A 13,826-nucleotide genomic window follows, 5' to 3' on the forward strand; every position below is an offset into this window, starting at 1 on the left:
TTTAGATCAATCCTACACCTCTCGATGAGAGGGATCCAAGAAAAATATCAGCTGCCATTAATATGATGACCCACATGGAGTTTGGCCCTAGTTGCCAATTTTAACATTCTCTTTGACCCTTTTCAATAGATATTCAAGCTGCCTTTTTCTTTCCTCCACCTTAGCTCTGAAACCACGTTAGAAAACCAGAAAGGCAGAAATATTTTCTTGTCTTGAAAATTACTTGTGATATACTTATGTTCTTATTTGCTTTTTTTATATTCTTCTTTAATCTTCTTCTTATCAAGCAATCATCAAAATAAAGCATGAAGACCAAGGACACCAGATATAGGCACTCAGCCAGGGCTAAAACCCCTAAGGGGAAAACCCAGTCAAACTCTTACACTAGTAGATTCAAATCAAACTTGAGATAATCCAAGACCTTAAACCAGACCAAAAGACCTTCCTCCACCAAGTCAACCTTTCCAGATGATGAACCAAATATTAGAAGTCAGCTTTTGTCAAACTGCTTCAACCCAGCTTCAAGTCAGAATTTCGGCCCTACTGCAGCCCTGCAACTTCGGCCCTCCTGCAGGTTCAGATTTTCGCACTTGTGAGACACAAGAGAGAGAAAAATAAGGTTCTTCCTTCTTCGCTTAGGGTTTCTTCTTCTTCTAGGCTTCTTCGCTCCTTCTTCCTATTTCACACTTCTTTTGTCCTCCTGCAACTGCAGATCAAATTTGCTTGGATGTGTGTTCCAAATGAGGTCAAGTTGCTGCCTTTATATAGTGGATTCTGCCTCCCAATCAGGCCGACTTGGTGGAGGAGGCCTAAATAACTTAGTTTACATAAAAATAAATTTCTTTCAAAGCGCAAGAAGGGTCTATTACATGATGACATGGACAAAGACTCTTGACATAAACCCTAGAAGCCTACAATGGAGGCTTTGACCTATTAATCATTGACCCAAGCATGAAACCCATGCTTTAATAAGTCAATTTCTCTTACAATGATTTTTTTCTTTCTTTCTTTTGACAAATACAATACATTATGACTCATACAATTATGAAGACCGACACTAGTTACATTCTTCAACATAGGTTCCTTATCATGTTACTTTCTGCGGCAAGAATGGGAATTTGATGTTCCACCTGTACCAGAACATATTATAGATGCAATTTGCGTGAGATCCTGTTGTTCACTGTCATGAGCTTTGGAATTAACAAAGGAAATAGAAGTTCCGTTGCTTTGGTTCATTTCTTTGTGAGAACAAACAATCCTCTGGATTTCTTGTGAATCTCTGTAATCCATAAGTGCTAATAGAGAGACATAGTGATAGGGCCAGTCCACAAGGAAAAACCGTGTCTTGGTGGGTCAATGGACCCAAAACTCCAAACACGAGGTTTCCTTTAAGAAGCCAACAGTGAACTTAGAGGAAAGACGCCAGAGAACATAATACCAGAGCCAGAGATGTGCATATTCTTGGGGTATGAACTTCACAAACAGAACACCCACATAACCAGACTGCCAACCCGTACAATTAACAGATATTGTACCACTCCAGCTGAGACGTATCAGGCCCAGTGAACCAGAACCCCCAGCACTCAAAATTTCTAGGCCAATAGAACTAGAGACACTCACGAACAGAATTGCAAAGAACCAACCATGCTAAGAAGAACCAAGTTGAAAACCACAGCACGTTCTAGATGATGGCTGACCACGTGGGGAGTCTTCCGCTGCTTGCAGTATCACAATGCTCCATAATCTCTCACCTTGCTTGGGATACATTTTATTCCGGCATTCAAATTTCCAATTCCCTGAAAGCTTGAGCATGTGTGAGGGGAGCTCAGGTCTCATCGCGTTTATTATCTCACCTTCGTAGTGGGATTGGCACGTGATAGACATGTGGTATATTAATTTGCTAGTACTTTTCATTTAGTGCATGAGATTGATTAAGGTATATTTTCTGAGGCTAATAAACCATTCACTGTGAGCTCCCCCAATTTGAAACCAATAGCCTCATTAACAAGAGAGTTTGCTTGATGATTGTTCCCCCTTAGGACTTGATAACAAAATATTTTTGGAATTCTAGTGACCTCCTGTTGAGTTCATGCCAATATGGAGGAAAGTTTGTTCTCAGCTGGAAGAGATTGAATTCATGCATCCACTGCCATACACAATCCCTGTAATAATGCATATGCTTCTGCTTGGTTATTGGATGAGATTCCCAATCTCTAGTTGTAGGATATTACTGCTTTTCCTCCGGGATCAATGAGGATCCTTCCCACACCTGCTGCCCCTAATATATTGAGATACATTCAAAAATGATATTTTGTTGATATTTTACATTGTCTTTCGATAGTTTGTCGAATAATTTTATTGTTTCTAAGTTGGCTGATATTTTCCAATATTTTTCCTGAAATTGCCTCTAAGTTATTCCGGGCCCTTATATATGACCAGACATATGTATCCCAGCCACAAGCAAATGAAAACAGACAAACACACTGGCACCATCAAGTGTTGTTAGTACAGCAGGGTGGGTGAAATGTTAACACATCTGCTAGGGACTTGCATCTCAAACCTTGCTTCTGATTGTCCAAGCATTAGGTCCATGTTCCTCATGAATCATTCTCGTCATGTATAGAGTTTGAAAGTAGGACAACCACAGAGATGTTAAAGGATTTCCCTTCAAGGATAAATGTCTGATGATTCGTACATTGCTTTGCCTTCTCTGATACTTTGGCAATATCTTGATGCTCTTGTATGTCTATGTTTACTTGAATATTCAAGGGAAAATAAAAATGATTTGTTGTTATTTTCTACCTCGTGCTACTCTTTGGCCCTTAAAATATTATCGAATATTTCCCCCTGATCAGCAATGTAAAGGCGCATCAAATACTCTACAGTTTGACAAATTCTGTATGCTGACTATTTTATGTTTTACATGTTCTTGGATGCAGTTAGAATTTGAACCTGAATATGCGATGGAGTCATTTGGGAAAAATCCCGATATAGATGAAAAGCCTCCAATTTCTCTTAGAGAGTTTCTGTTGAAAATGAAACCCCTTTTGGTTGCGACAGAAGGAATAGAAAATGAAGAAGAATGGAAGGTATGTGCATTTTTCTGTAGTTCTTCATTTGTAATTTTATATTTGTATTGCATTTGAAAATTAGGTGCACCTTGTTTCCTGTTTTCCAGCAATGTTCTAGATGAAGGGTTGTGTTTCTGCAATGTATGTGACAGTTATTATAATGTATTTTTGTTTTAAAGGTAGCATCCTTTTTGAATAGAAGACTGAATATTCATAGTTGGAGGAGCAGCTTAAAACTAGTATGTGATTGAGGAAGGTAATAACTAATGAGGATATGCCCTTTGTATCTGAAGATTTTCTACTTATGAGTATTGTCTATCCATGTACCTGTCATTCTGGTGTGTTGAAATTTGGTTGAGTTGGTGACAAATCTCTGCCCTTATTTTGTTTGATCTTGCACATGGAGATCTGTTATTCTTGGTGTAAAGGAACTTGACATTAATCACATTAAAAGACATGACTATTGTTATCACCTTCTCCGCATCTACCATGAGAAGCTTCCACATTCATCTTGAAGGTGATTAGATTGAAGATTGAATGAGGACAAGGTTTGAGTAGGGGTTTGCTGAGAAATTAAGCTAATGCCAAGATTGCTTTCTTAAGATGACTTAGATTAGAAGCTAAACAATTACCCGTGAAGGCCTATTTTTAACACTATAAAGCTGAAAGCATCACCAAATCAAGCGCTTCTCAAGCATCACCAAATCGAATCAATGCCTGTTATTAGACTTTGTCACAATGTCTCTATGGAGGGGATAGTCAGCCTGCATATAGCCTTTTTTTGGGATCCATCTCTGCAGATTACCAGCGCTTTCCCTGGAGCTAATTCAATGTCTGAGTCAACAAGTACAGATGAAAGTTCCCATGACAAGAACTATAGCATCCACATCAATATTTGACAAGACTGGATTTAGCGCTTGAAGAGTTATTTTGGAGGGTGAAACTACGTCAAATGTGGTCTTTATCCCAAGATTAAATTTGCACATGAATGAGGTGTACTTTAGAGTAAGAGGGTTGCTTTCCTAAATAAAGCATGCTGCTAAATTAGCTTATGTGGGCGCTGTCATATCTGCTGTTAATTCTATGGCCAGCGGTGTTGAAAAATGTGTAACTAGGTTCGGCCTTCTTTAGTATGAAATGTATTCTTGTAAATGTAAAATGAAAAATAAATTATTATTATTATTGGAGCATGGATTTCATGCTCAAGTTCTTTTATTTTATAGGTCAAGCACCCATTAAGTGCTTCTAGGGTTTGTCCTAGGTATAAGAGTCGTTATCATATATGGAAGACCCTATGGGCACATTGTAAATTGTAAAGGGAAATTTATTTTGTCTTGAAAGTGTCAAAATACCTCCAAGATCAAGCCGGCCTAATGAGCTGTCAAGTCAGCCTAATACATGAAGAGCCACATCCACTCTTGAGGAAGCCGATATATAAGAGGAACTCGTCCTCCATTTGGATCACTCACTCTCTCATCTCTTATGCGAAGAAGACAAAAGAAGAAGATCGAAGAAGGAAGTGTGAAGGAGCGAAGGACGAAGAAGTCAAAGTGTGTGGGTCTCTCTCTATTCTTCTAGAAGTGCGAAGTTAGGGTTTCTGCGCTGGGATACTCTGAGGTTTGATTTTGGAAGCAATAGAGAAGGGAAGGTAAGTGAAGGTCTCTTAGGGCATCTTACTAGCCCTAGGACTCAAGTCAAGGTAAGCGAAGTCAAGAGGAAGGCTATTAGAAGGAGATCAAAGTCTCCTAGAGAAGCAACAATAGTTGCAGCAGTTGTTGGGGAGCAGAATTTCAGATCTACTGGGAGGTCGAAGATATTGCAACAGGAGGCCGTGGAAGACTTGATCTTGGAGGGTATTTGTCTGAGTCTAGGTCATGGTATTCGTTAATTGAAAGATCTGAAAGATAAGAAGAGATTTTCGGGTTTTCCCCTCAAGAGGAGGGGTTTTGGCCCTAGCTTGCAGCGTATATACTGTGTCACTGTTCTTACTGTTTTGGTAGCTGTTTGATGTATTGCACACTGGAATAATAAAGATCAAAGCTAATAAGTAAAAAGGTAACACAAATAGTTATCAAGAAAGAGAATTAACATATACATTTCCCTGTTGAATTTTCAACATGGTATCAGAGCTTTGGTTCTCTAAGGGCATCATGAAGATCTCCTATACTATGAAGAAAGCCATCAAGGAGATTGCAAGCCATCTCAAGAAAGGTATCGAAGAAGCACGAAGTTTCTTATTCTATTCAAAGAAGGTATCATTCAAAGAAAGAGATGAAGGTCTCTTCTCGGCTCTCTCTGGGACATTTCAAGAAGAAGACATCTGGGTAATTGATAGTGGTGCATCAAGACACATGACTGGCCACTCCCACCAATTGAAGACTTTATCAAAAGGAAAATCTGCTTACTCTGTGGAACTTGGAGACAACAAAAGCTATCTGGTGAAAGGCATTGGATCAACTTTCATAAATCTCGCAGATGGAAGCAACATCCACCTCAACAACATTCTATTTGTTCTAGGTTTGCACAAAAAATTTCTTTCTATTTCAAGCTTAGAAGACAAAGGAGATAGAGTAGTTTTCATTGATGGAAAGGTAGTTGTTTGGGCAAAAGGCTCAAGCATAGATCAAGTAAAAGTTATTGGTATCCGAGAAGGAAGGCTTTACAGATTAATATCTCATGTAAACCAAGCCCTAGTTCACACTGAGATTTGTCCATGTGAACTTTGGCATCGAAGGTTTGGTCATTTACATTTCAAAATACTTCCAACTCTAAGTTCCACAGTAGATGGAATACCAAATTTAAAGGAGGATCATGAAGTTGTTTGCAAGGGATGTGCATTGGGCAAGAATACCAAGAGACCATTTGGAAGCAGTGCTTCGTAGTCACAAAAAATCTTAGATCTCATTCACTTTGATGTGTGTGGCCTTATGACTCCAAAATCACTTGGAGGCTATCTATACTATGTTGCATTCATAGATGATCATTCAAGAAAGACCTAATTGACCTTCTACACCTGTCAAGAGAAGATTGTTTACATACAGAAGAATGATTACTAGTTCACCCTTAACAACCTTAATATAAAGGTTCGGACCAACAAAACTCTTTGTGAAGCCTAACCTCTGAAGTTATGCATCTATTCTAACATACCATGCCCTTGGTGCTTGTTTGAGGCCATATAATGCCTTCTTCTATCTGCAAACATATGCCTTTCAGTCTTTAACTTCAAATCCCAAGGGTTGCTCTATATAGACTTCCTCATCAATTGTGCCATTCAGAAATGCAGTCTTGACATCCATTTGGTGAATGTTCCATCCCATCGATGCTACCAAAGAGACCAACAAAGTATAGTTGTATACCTTGAGGTCGGAGCAAATGTCTCTTCATAGTCAATGCTTTCAAGTTGAGAGAAACCCTAGCCACAAATCTTGCCTTATACTTGTCAATAATTCCATCTTTTGCATGTTTGATCTTATAGATCCATCTGGAAGTTACCACAGATTTGTCATCGGGCCTAGGCACGATCTCACAGACTCCATTCTTCATTATAGATTGATATTCTTCATTCATGGCATCCTTCCATTCTTGATGATTGACAACTTCTTCAAAAGTGGATGGCTCTACTTCTATTAGTTTTGTAATGTAAGATGTATACCCATAATATCGATTGGGCTTCTTGCTTTCCCTGAATGAGCCCTGAGTTGCTCCATGACCTTCTACATCAAGTAGTGTTGATTTCAACCAATTAGGTCTCTTTCTTTATTTGGGGATGACCACAGGTTGAATAGGTTCACTGGGACCTTCATCTTCATGGTGAGATTCTTCTTCTTTCCTGTCAACTTCTTCTTCAAATACTGTAAGTTCTTCATCATCAAAGTCCATGGGAAGTTCCTTTAATTTCTTGAACGCAATACTTTCATCAAATATGACATCTCGACTGACTTCTATACGATGTCCTTCCTTTATGTAGATTCTATAGGCCACCAAATGTTCCTCTCATGTCTGACAGATCCAACTTCTTTCTTTTGTCCTTCAGTATATGAATATATACAGGACAACCAAAGATTCAGAGATGATCTACAGTTGGTTTCTTCCCAGTGAATACTTCTTCAGGAGTTTTGTTATCCAGTGACCTGTGGGGACCTTGATTTTGAATATATACAACTGTCTTCATGTCTTCTCCCCACAGAAATTTCAGTAGATCTTGATCATGCAACATTGCTTTTACACTTTCTTCAATGGATCGGTTCTTTCGTTCTGCAACTCCATTTTGTTCTGGATTATATGGGACTATTAGCTCCCTCTTAATCCTAGATTCCCTACAGAAAGCTATAATTTTCTTGCATGTATACTCTCCTCCATTATCGGATCTTAGTATCTTGATTTTCCTTTCTTTAAGGTTTTCCACTTCAGCTTTGAATTCTTGAAATTTTGTAAATACTTCGTCCTTGGATTTCATCAAGTAAACCTAATTTTTCTTTGAATGATCATCTATAACTGTGACATAATATAGATGAACTCCAAGTGATTTTGGAGTCATAGGACCACAAACATCGGAATGAATAAAATCCAAGATTTCTTTTGGCCGGGAAACACTGCTTCCAAATGCTCCCTTGGTATTCTTACCCAGTGCACATCCTTTGCATACTCCTTCGTGATCTTCTTTCAATTCGGGGATTCCTTCTACTATAGAACTTAGATTTGGAAGGATTTTGAAATGAAGATGGCCAAACCTTCTATGCCATAGTTCAGGTGGGCTGATTTCATTGTGAAAGAAAGCTTGTGCAAGAGGAGATATCAACCTGTAAAGCCTTCCTTCACGCGTACCAATTACTCTAGCATTCTCTATGCTTGAGTTTTAACTCTATACTACAACTCTTCCATCAATGAGAGCTACTCTATCACCCTTATCTTCTAGAATTGAAATAGAAAGTAAGTATCTTGGAGGGTATTTGTCTGAGTCTAGGTCATGATATTCATCAATAGAAAGATCTGAAAGATAAGAAGAGATTTTCGGGTTTTCCCCTCAAGAGGAGGGGTTTTGGCCCTAACTTGCAGCGTATATATTATGTCACTGTTCTTATTGTTTTGGTAGCTGTTTGATGTATTGCACATTGGAATAATAAAGATAAAAGCTAATAAGTAAAAAGGTAACACAAACAATTATCAAGTTAATGGAATTAACATATACATTGTCCTATTGAATTCTCAACATGGTATCAGAGCTTTGGTTCTCTAAGGGCATCATGAAGATCTCCTCTATTATGAAGAAAGTCATCAAGAAGATTGCAAGCCATATCAAGAAAGGTATCAAAGAAGCATGGAATCTGATATTCTCTTCATAGAAGGTATCATTCAAAGAAAGGGATGAAGGACTCTTCTCGGCTCTCTCTAGGACATGTCAAGATGAAGACATCTAGGTGATTGATAGTGGTGCATCAAGGCACATGATTGGTCACTCCCACCAATTGAAGACCTTATCAAAAGGAAGATCTGCATACCCTGTGGAACTTGGAGACAACAAAAGTTTTCCAGTGAAAGGTATTGGATCAACATCAATAAGGCTAGAATATGGAAGCAACATCCACCTCAACAACATTCTATTTGTTCCAGGTTTGCACAAAAATCTACTTTCTATTTCATGCTTAGAAGGCAAAGGAGATAGAATAGCCTTCATTGATGGTAAAGTAGTTGCATGGGCAAAAGGCTCAAGCATAAATCAAGCAAAAGTGATTGGTATCTAAGAAGGAAGGCTCTATAGATTAATATCTTCTGTAAACCAAGCCCTAGTCCACGCTGAGATTAGTCCATGTGAACTTTGGCATCGAAGGTTTGGTCATCTACATTTCAAAATACTTCCAATTCTAAATTCCATAGTAGACGGAATACCAAATCTAAAGGAGGATCATGAAGTTGTTTGCGAAGGATGTGCATTGGGCAAGGATACCAAGAAACCATTTGGAAGCAGTGCTTCACGGTCAAAAGAAATCTTGGATCTCATTCACTCTGATGTGTGTGGCCCTATGACTCCAAAATCACTTAGAGGTCATCTTTATTATGTCACATTCTGTTGATCGACAAAAATGACCTTTCAACATTTTAACGGAGACCACCCAGTCGGGAACTTAAAACAACTCCTTTTCCGTTGAAATGGTGGTTCTGACTGGTTCAATTGGGTCTAGTTACCCTCTCTCTAGAGTCTATCTCTACTAGCTTAAAGTATGACTTTCACTCAGATCGACTCTTCTTGCTGATCAAGCAAGAAAGTGATCCTTAAGCTGACTTGGGGCTCGACCAAGCCACAACTAAAGTTCGCTCTTGTATGAGGGGACTTCTAAAATGCAGTAAATAGAACTAAATGCAAAGTATAATCTAAGATGCATCTAATACTAAACCTATCTTGATTGAAGGAAGGATTAGTCCTTCTCTCAATCAAGAGCAAGTTAAAAGGAAAGGAAAAGAAACAAAAGTATGTTGAAATTAGAATAAGATAAAGGAAATAGATCAGGGAAATAGTTCACAAGATCTAATCCTTGTTAAAACAATTATGAACAACTAAATGCCTAATAAGTAGTTTCTAGACACCTAACTGTAAATAACTCCAATTCCTAATACAACAAATGCATAAGAACAAAAGATTCATGCCACAATACTGAAATAGTTCAAATACATGACATGTGGAAAGCGGGACATCTATAAGATTAAACTGTTGGATAGCTAGCAACTTAAGGAGATAAAGGTCTGTCTTTATGCAAGTTCCAGTTTCAAATTCTCATTTCTGATTAACCCTGCAAGATAGCTTGACCAGATTATAAATGAGCACTTTAGTAAATAGTCAACAATAGCGCTGAAAAACTACATACATATTCATACACCAGAAATGATGTCTGCAAAATGAAGCATTTACTTCCAATAACTGAGCAAGCAATAGTGCTATGCAATTACATAAATAAATATTATTATGAAGATGAATCAAGTTACAGAAAACAATAGAGAGTTACAATGGTGCAAGTCGTGTGCTGCCTCTAAACTCGATTTCCTACCTGCAAAGATGAATTGACTCTCGCTACAATAGTGTAAATGAATCACAAACTCCCTCCTTACAAACAGGTTATAAGCCCAAGTATTACTCTGCCTCTTTCCTCTCGGATTCGAATGCCCTTCTCACAATCAGAGATGGGTATTTATACATTTGAAAGCATAACAATTTTTCCCAATCTCTCAACCAAAAATTACATAAAAGGAAAGCCAAACAATACATTAATATCCAATGGATAATTTTGGCCCAATCTTAACAAATATCAGAAACTAACTCTGAATCCGATTCTAACATATTTTGAATAAGTCAAAGCATTGTTTTCAACAAATTCCCTAAATAGCCTTATCAACAACTTCCGTCTTTCTTTAGCGTTGAAGTAATTCAACTGTCTGATAAAATTTGGAAGTACAAGATCTCCCAGAATCGACCCCCTGGATTATCCCTGAAATCAGAATAAAACAGAGCAACAAGTGTTTTATTATAAATCACACAAATATTAACCATAATAACGACTCGAAACCTTAAAACAATGTCAGTATAGACTTTATAACAACAATCAAACCATAGTGTGACAAGTGGCAATCGTGGATAGGAATAAGAGGTCTTGATATGACACACTTTGTAAACTTGCGATATGGTGTCACCTCCGATTTTCTCCGATTGTCGATATGATATGCAGATGCGATAAAGATTTATTATAATGTTTTAATGTAAGGCTCAAGCATAAATCAAGCAAAAGTGATTTGGTATCCGAGAAGGAAGGCTCTACAGATTAATGTCTTCTGTAAACCAAGCCCTAGTCCACACTGAGATTCGTCCATGTGAACTTTGGCACCAAAGGTTTGGTCATCTACATTTCAAAATACTTCCAACGCTAAATTCCATAGTAGATGGAATACCAAATCTAAAGGAGGATCATGAAGATGTTTGCAAAGGATGTGCATTGGGCAAGAATACCAAGAAACCATTTGGAAGCAGTGCTTCACGATCAGAAGAAATCTTGGATCTCATTCACTCTGATGTGTGTGGCCCCATGACTCCAAAATCACTTGGAGGCCATCTTTATTATGTCACATTCATAGATCATTCAAGAAAGACCTGAGTTTACTTAATGAAAACCAAGGATGAAGTATTTATTAAATTTCAAGAATTCAAAGCTGAAGTGGAGAACCTTACAGAAAGAAGAATCACGATTCTAAGATCAGATAATGGAGGAGAATATACATCCAAAGAGATTATAACATTCTGTAAAGAGTCTGGGATGAGCTAATAGTTCTATACAATCTCGAGCAAAATGGAGTTGTAGAAATAAAGAACAGATCCATTGAAGAAAGCGTAAAAGCAATGTTACACGATCAAGGTCTACCTAAGTTTCTGTGGGGTGAGGCAACAAAGACAACAATCTACATTCAAAATCGACGTCCTCACAAATCTCTAGATAACAGGACTCTGGAAGAAGTGTTCATTGGGAGGAAGCCATCTGTAGATCATCTACGAATCTTTGGGTGTCTTGTGTATATTCATATACCAAAGGACAAAAGAAAGAAGCTGGATCCTACCGGTGTGAAGGGTATATTTGTTGGATATAGTAACTCATCAAAAGCCTATAGAATCTACATGAAAGATGGACATCACATTGAAGTCAGTCGTGATGTCATATTTGATGAGAGTATAACATACAAGAAGTCAAAAGAACTTTCTATAGATTCTGATGACGAAGAACTTCCGATATTTGAGGAAGAAGTTGATAAGGAAGGAGAAGGATGTCACCATGAACAAGAAGGGCCCGGTGAACCTGTTCAACCCGTGGTCATTCTAGAAACAAGGAAAAGACCTAATTGGTTGAAATCCACCCTACTTGATGCAGAAGGTCATGGGGCAACACAAGGATCATTTAGAGAAAGTAAGAGACCCAAGCGATATTCTGGGTATGCTTCCTACATGACAAAGTTAATAGAAGCAGAACCATCCACCTTTTAGGAGGCTATAAAACATCGAGAACGGAAAGATGTCATGAATGAGGAATATCAATCTATAATGAAGATTGGACTCTGGGAGATCGTACCTGGGCTTGAAGACAAATTCGTGGTTACTTCCAAACGGATGTATAAGATCAACCATGCAGTTGATGGAAGTATAGATAAGTGTAAAGCAAGATTTTTGGCCAGAGGTTTCTCTCAACTTGAAGGCCTCGACTATGAGGAAACATTTGCTCCAATAACAAGATATACTATGATTCGATCATTAGTCTTTATGGCAACATCGATGGCATGGAACATCCACCAAATGGATGTCAAGACTGCATTTCCGAATGGCACAATAGATGGAGAACTCTATATAGAACAACCCTTGGGATTTGAAGCAAAGTATAGGAAGACATATGTTTTCAGATTGAATAAATCACTATATGGCCTCAAACAATCACCAAGGGCATGGTCTGCTAGAATGGATGCATACCTACAGAGAATAGGCTTCACAAAAGTTCTGCTGACTCAAACCTTTATATTAAGGTTGTAAATGGTGAATTTGTAATCATTCTTCTGTATGTAGATGATCTTCTCTCGACAGTTGTAGAAGGTAGAATTGAAGAATGTAAGAAGCAACTGGTAGCAGAATTTGACATGAAGGATCTTGGGCTGATGCATTACTATTTGGGACTAGAAGTCTGGCAGGAACCGAATGAAGTCTATCTAGGTCAAGGAAAGTATGTGATCAAGATGCTGAAGAAGTTCGACATGATGGACTCTATACCTATGACCACTCTGATGATCACAAACCTGAAAAGACTAAGAAATTCTAAATCACGCCTCGTGGATCCTTCCAGATATAGAGGACTCATTGGCTCATTGATGTACTTGGTGAATACTAGACCTGATATATGTTTCGCAGTGAATGTACGCAGTCAATTCCAAGTGGAGCCGAAGAAAATCATTGGATAGCAGCAAAACATATTTTGAGATATCTGCGAGGAACCATCAACTATTGCTTGAAGTATGATAGAAGGAATGATGTGCAACTGATTGGTTATATAGATTCCGACTGGGGAGGCAGTGAACATGATGGAAGAAGCACTATGGGAGGATGTTTCAATTTAGGATCTATTGAAGGATCTAGGGCATGTGGGATTAATGTGATTCTTCTAGACTTGATAACAATTTGTGAAGTGTTTTTGCAATTTATCTTAGCTTGATCTTCTTCTTATTATTAGTGTGTGTGTTTGCTTCATCAAATTGCTATCAAAACAAAGAGACAAGAACCCAAGATGTTTGTCTTTCTGTCAGGGCCAAACCTCTCCCTCTTGGAGAGGAAAACCCGCACGAAATTCTTCTTATGGAGATATAATTGACTAACACCAAGACCATGAATGACCCTTCACCTACTAGGCCACTCCAAGATCAAGACACCCATCCTCTTCTTTCTGGTTGAGATCATTATCATCATTGTTACATCATAGAGATCTTTATAGTTGCATCTTGCTTTATTCACTATGTCAACTAGGTCTTGTTCCTGTTGCACTATAAAGGTTATCCCTGAGACTACTGTTGTTGCAACACTGTTGTACCGAGTCTTATGACAACATCCTCCTTGCACTTAGATCACAGTTGTGCTGAGAAGTTGTGTCACTGTAATGCTTGTCGGAGATCACAGTGATCCATCTGAAGTTGGTCTACTTATACGACTGTTACATTGTCTGCAATCTCAAAGAGGAGTCCGATGAT

General features: G+C 38.3%; 1 protein-coding gene across 1 annotated transcript in view; it reads left to right on the plus strand.

Moving 5' to 3' along the window:
* The window catches only part of LOC149263257 (uncharacterized), a 73,107-nt gene that overhangs the window by 33,743 nt on the left and 25,538 nt on the right, over positions 1–13,826 (plus strand). The window contains exon 2 of the mRNA XM_089425998.1: positions 2,940–3,089. Coding sequence (XP_089282124.1) covers positions 2,940–3,089 — 150 coding nt within the window. The remainder of the gene's footprint in view (positions 1–2,939; positions 3,090–13,826) is intronic.

This window comes from Pinus tabuliformis, chromosome 6 (genome assembly GCF_031772625.1).
Source record: "Pinus tabuliformis cultivar Carrire ecotype Pingquan chromosome 6, CPIR1, whole genome shotgun sequence".
Lineage (NCBI taxonomy): Eukaryota > Viridiplantae > Streptophyta > Pinopsida > Pinales > Pinaceae > Pinus > Pinus tabuliformis.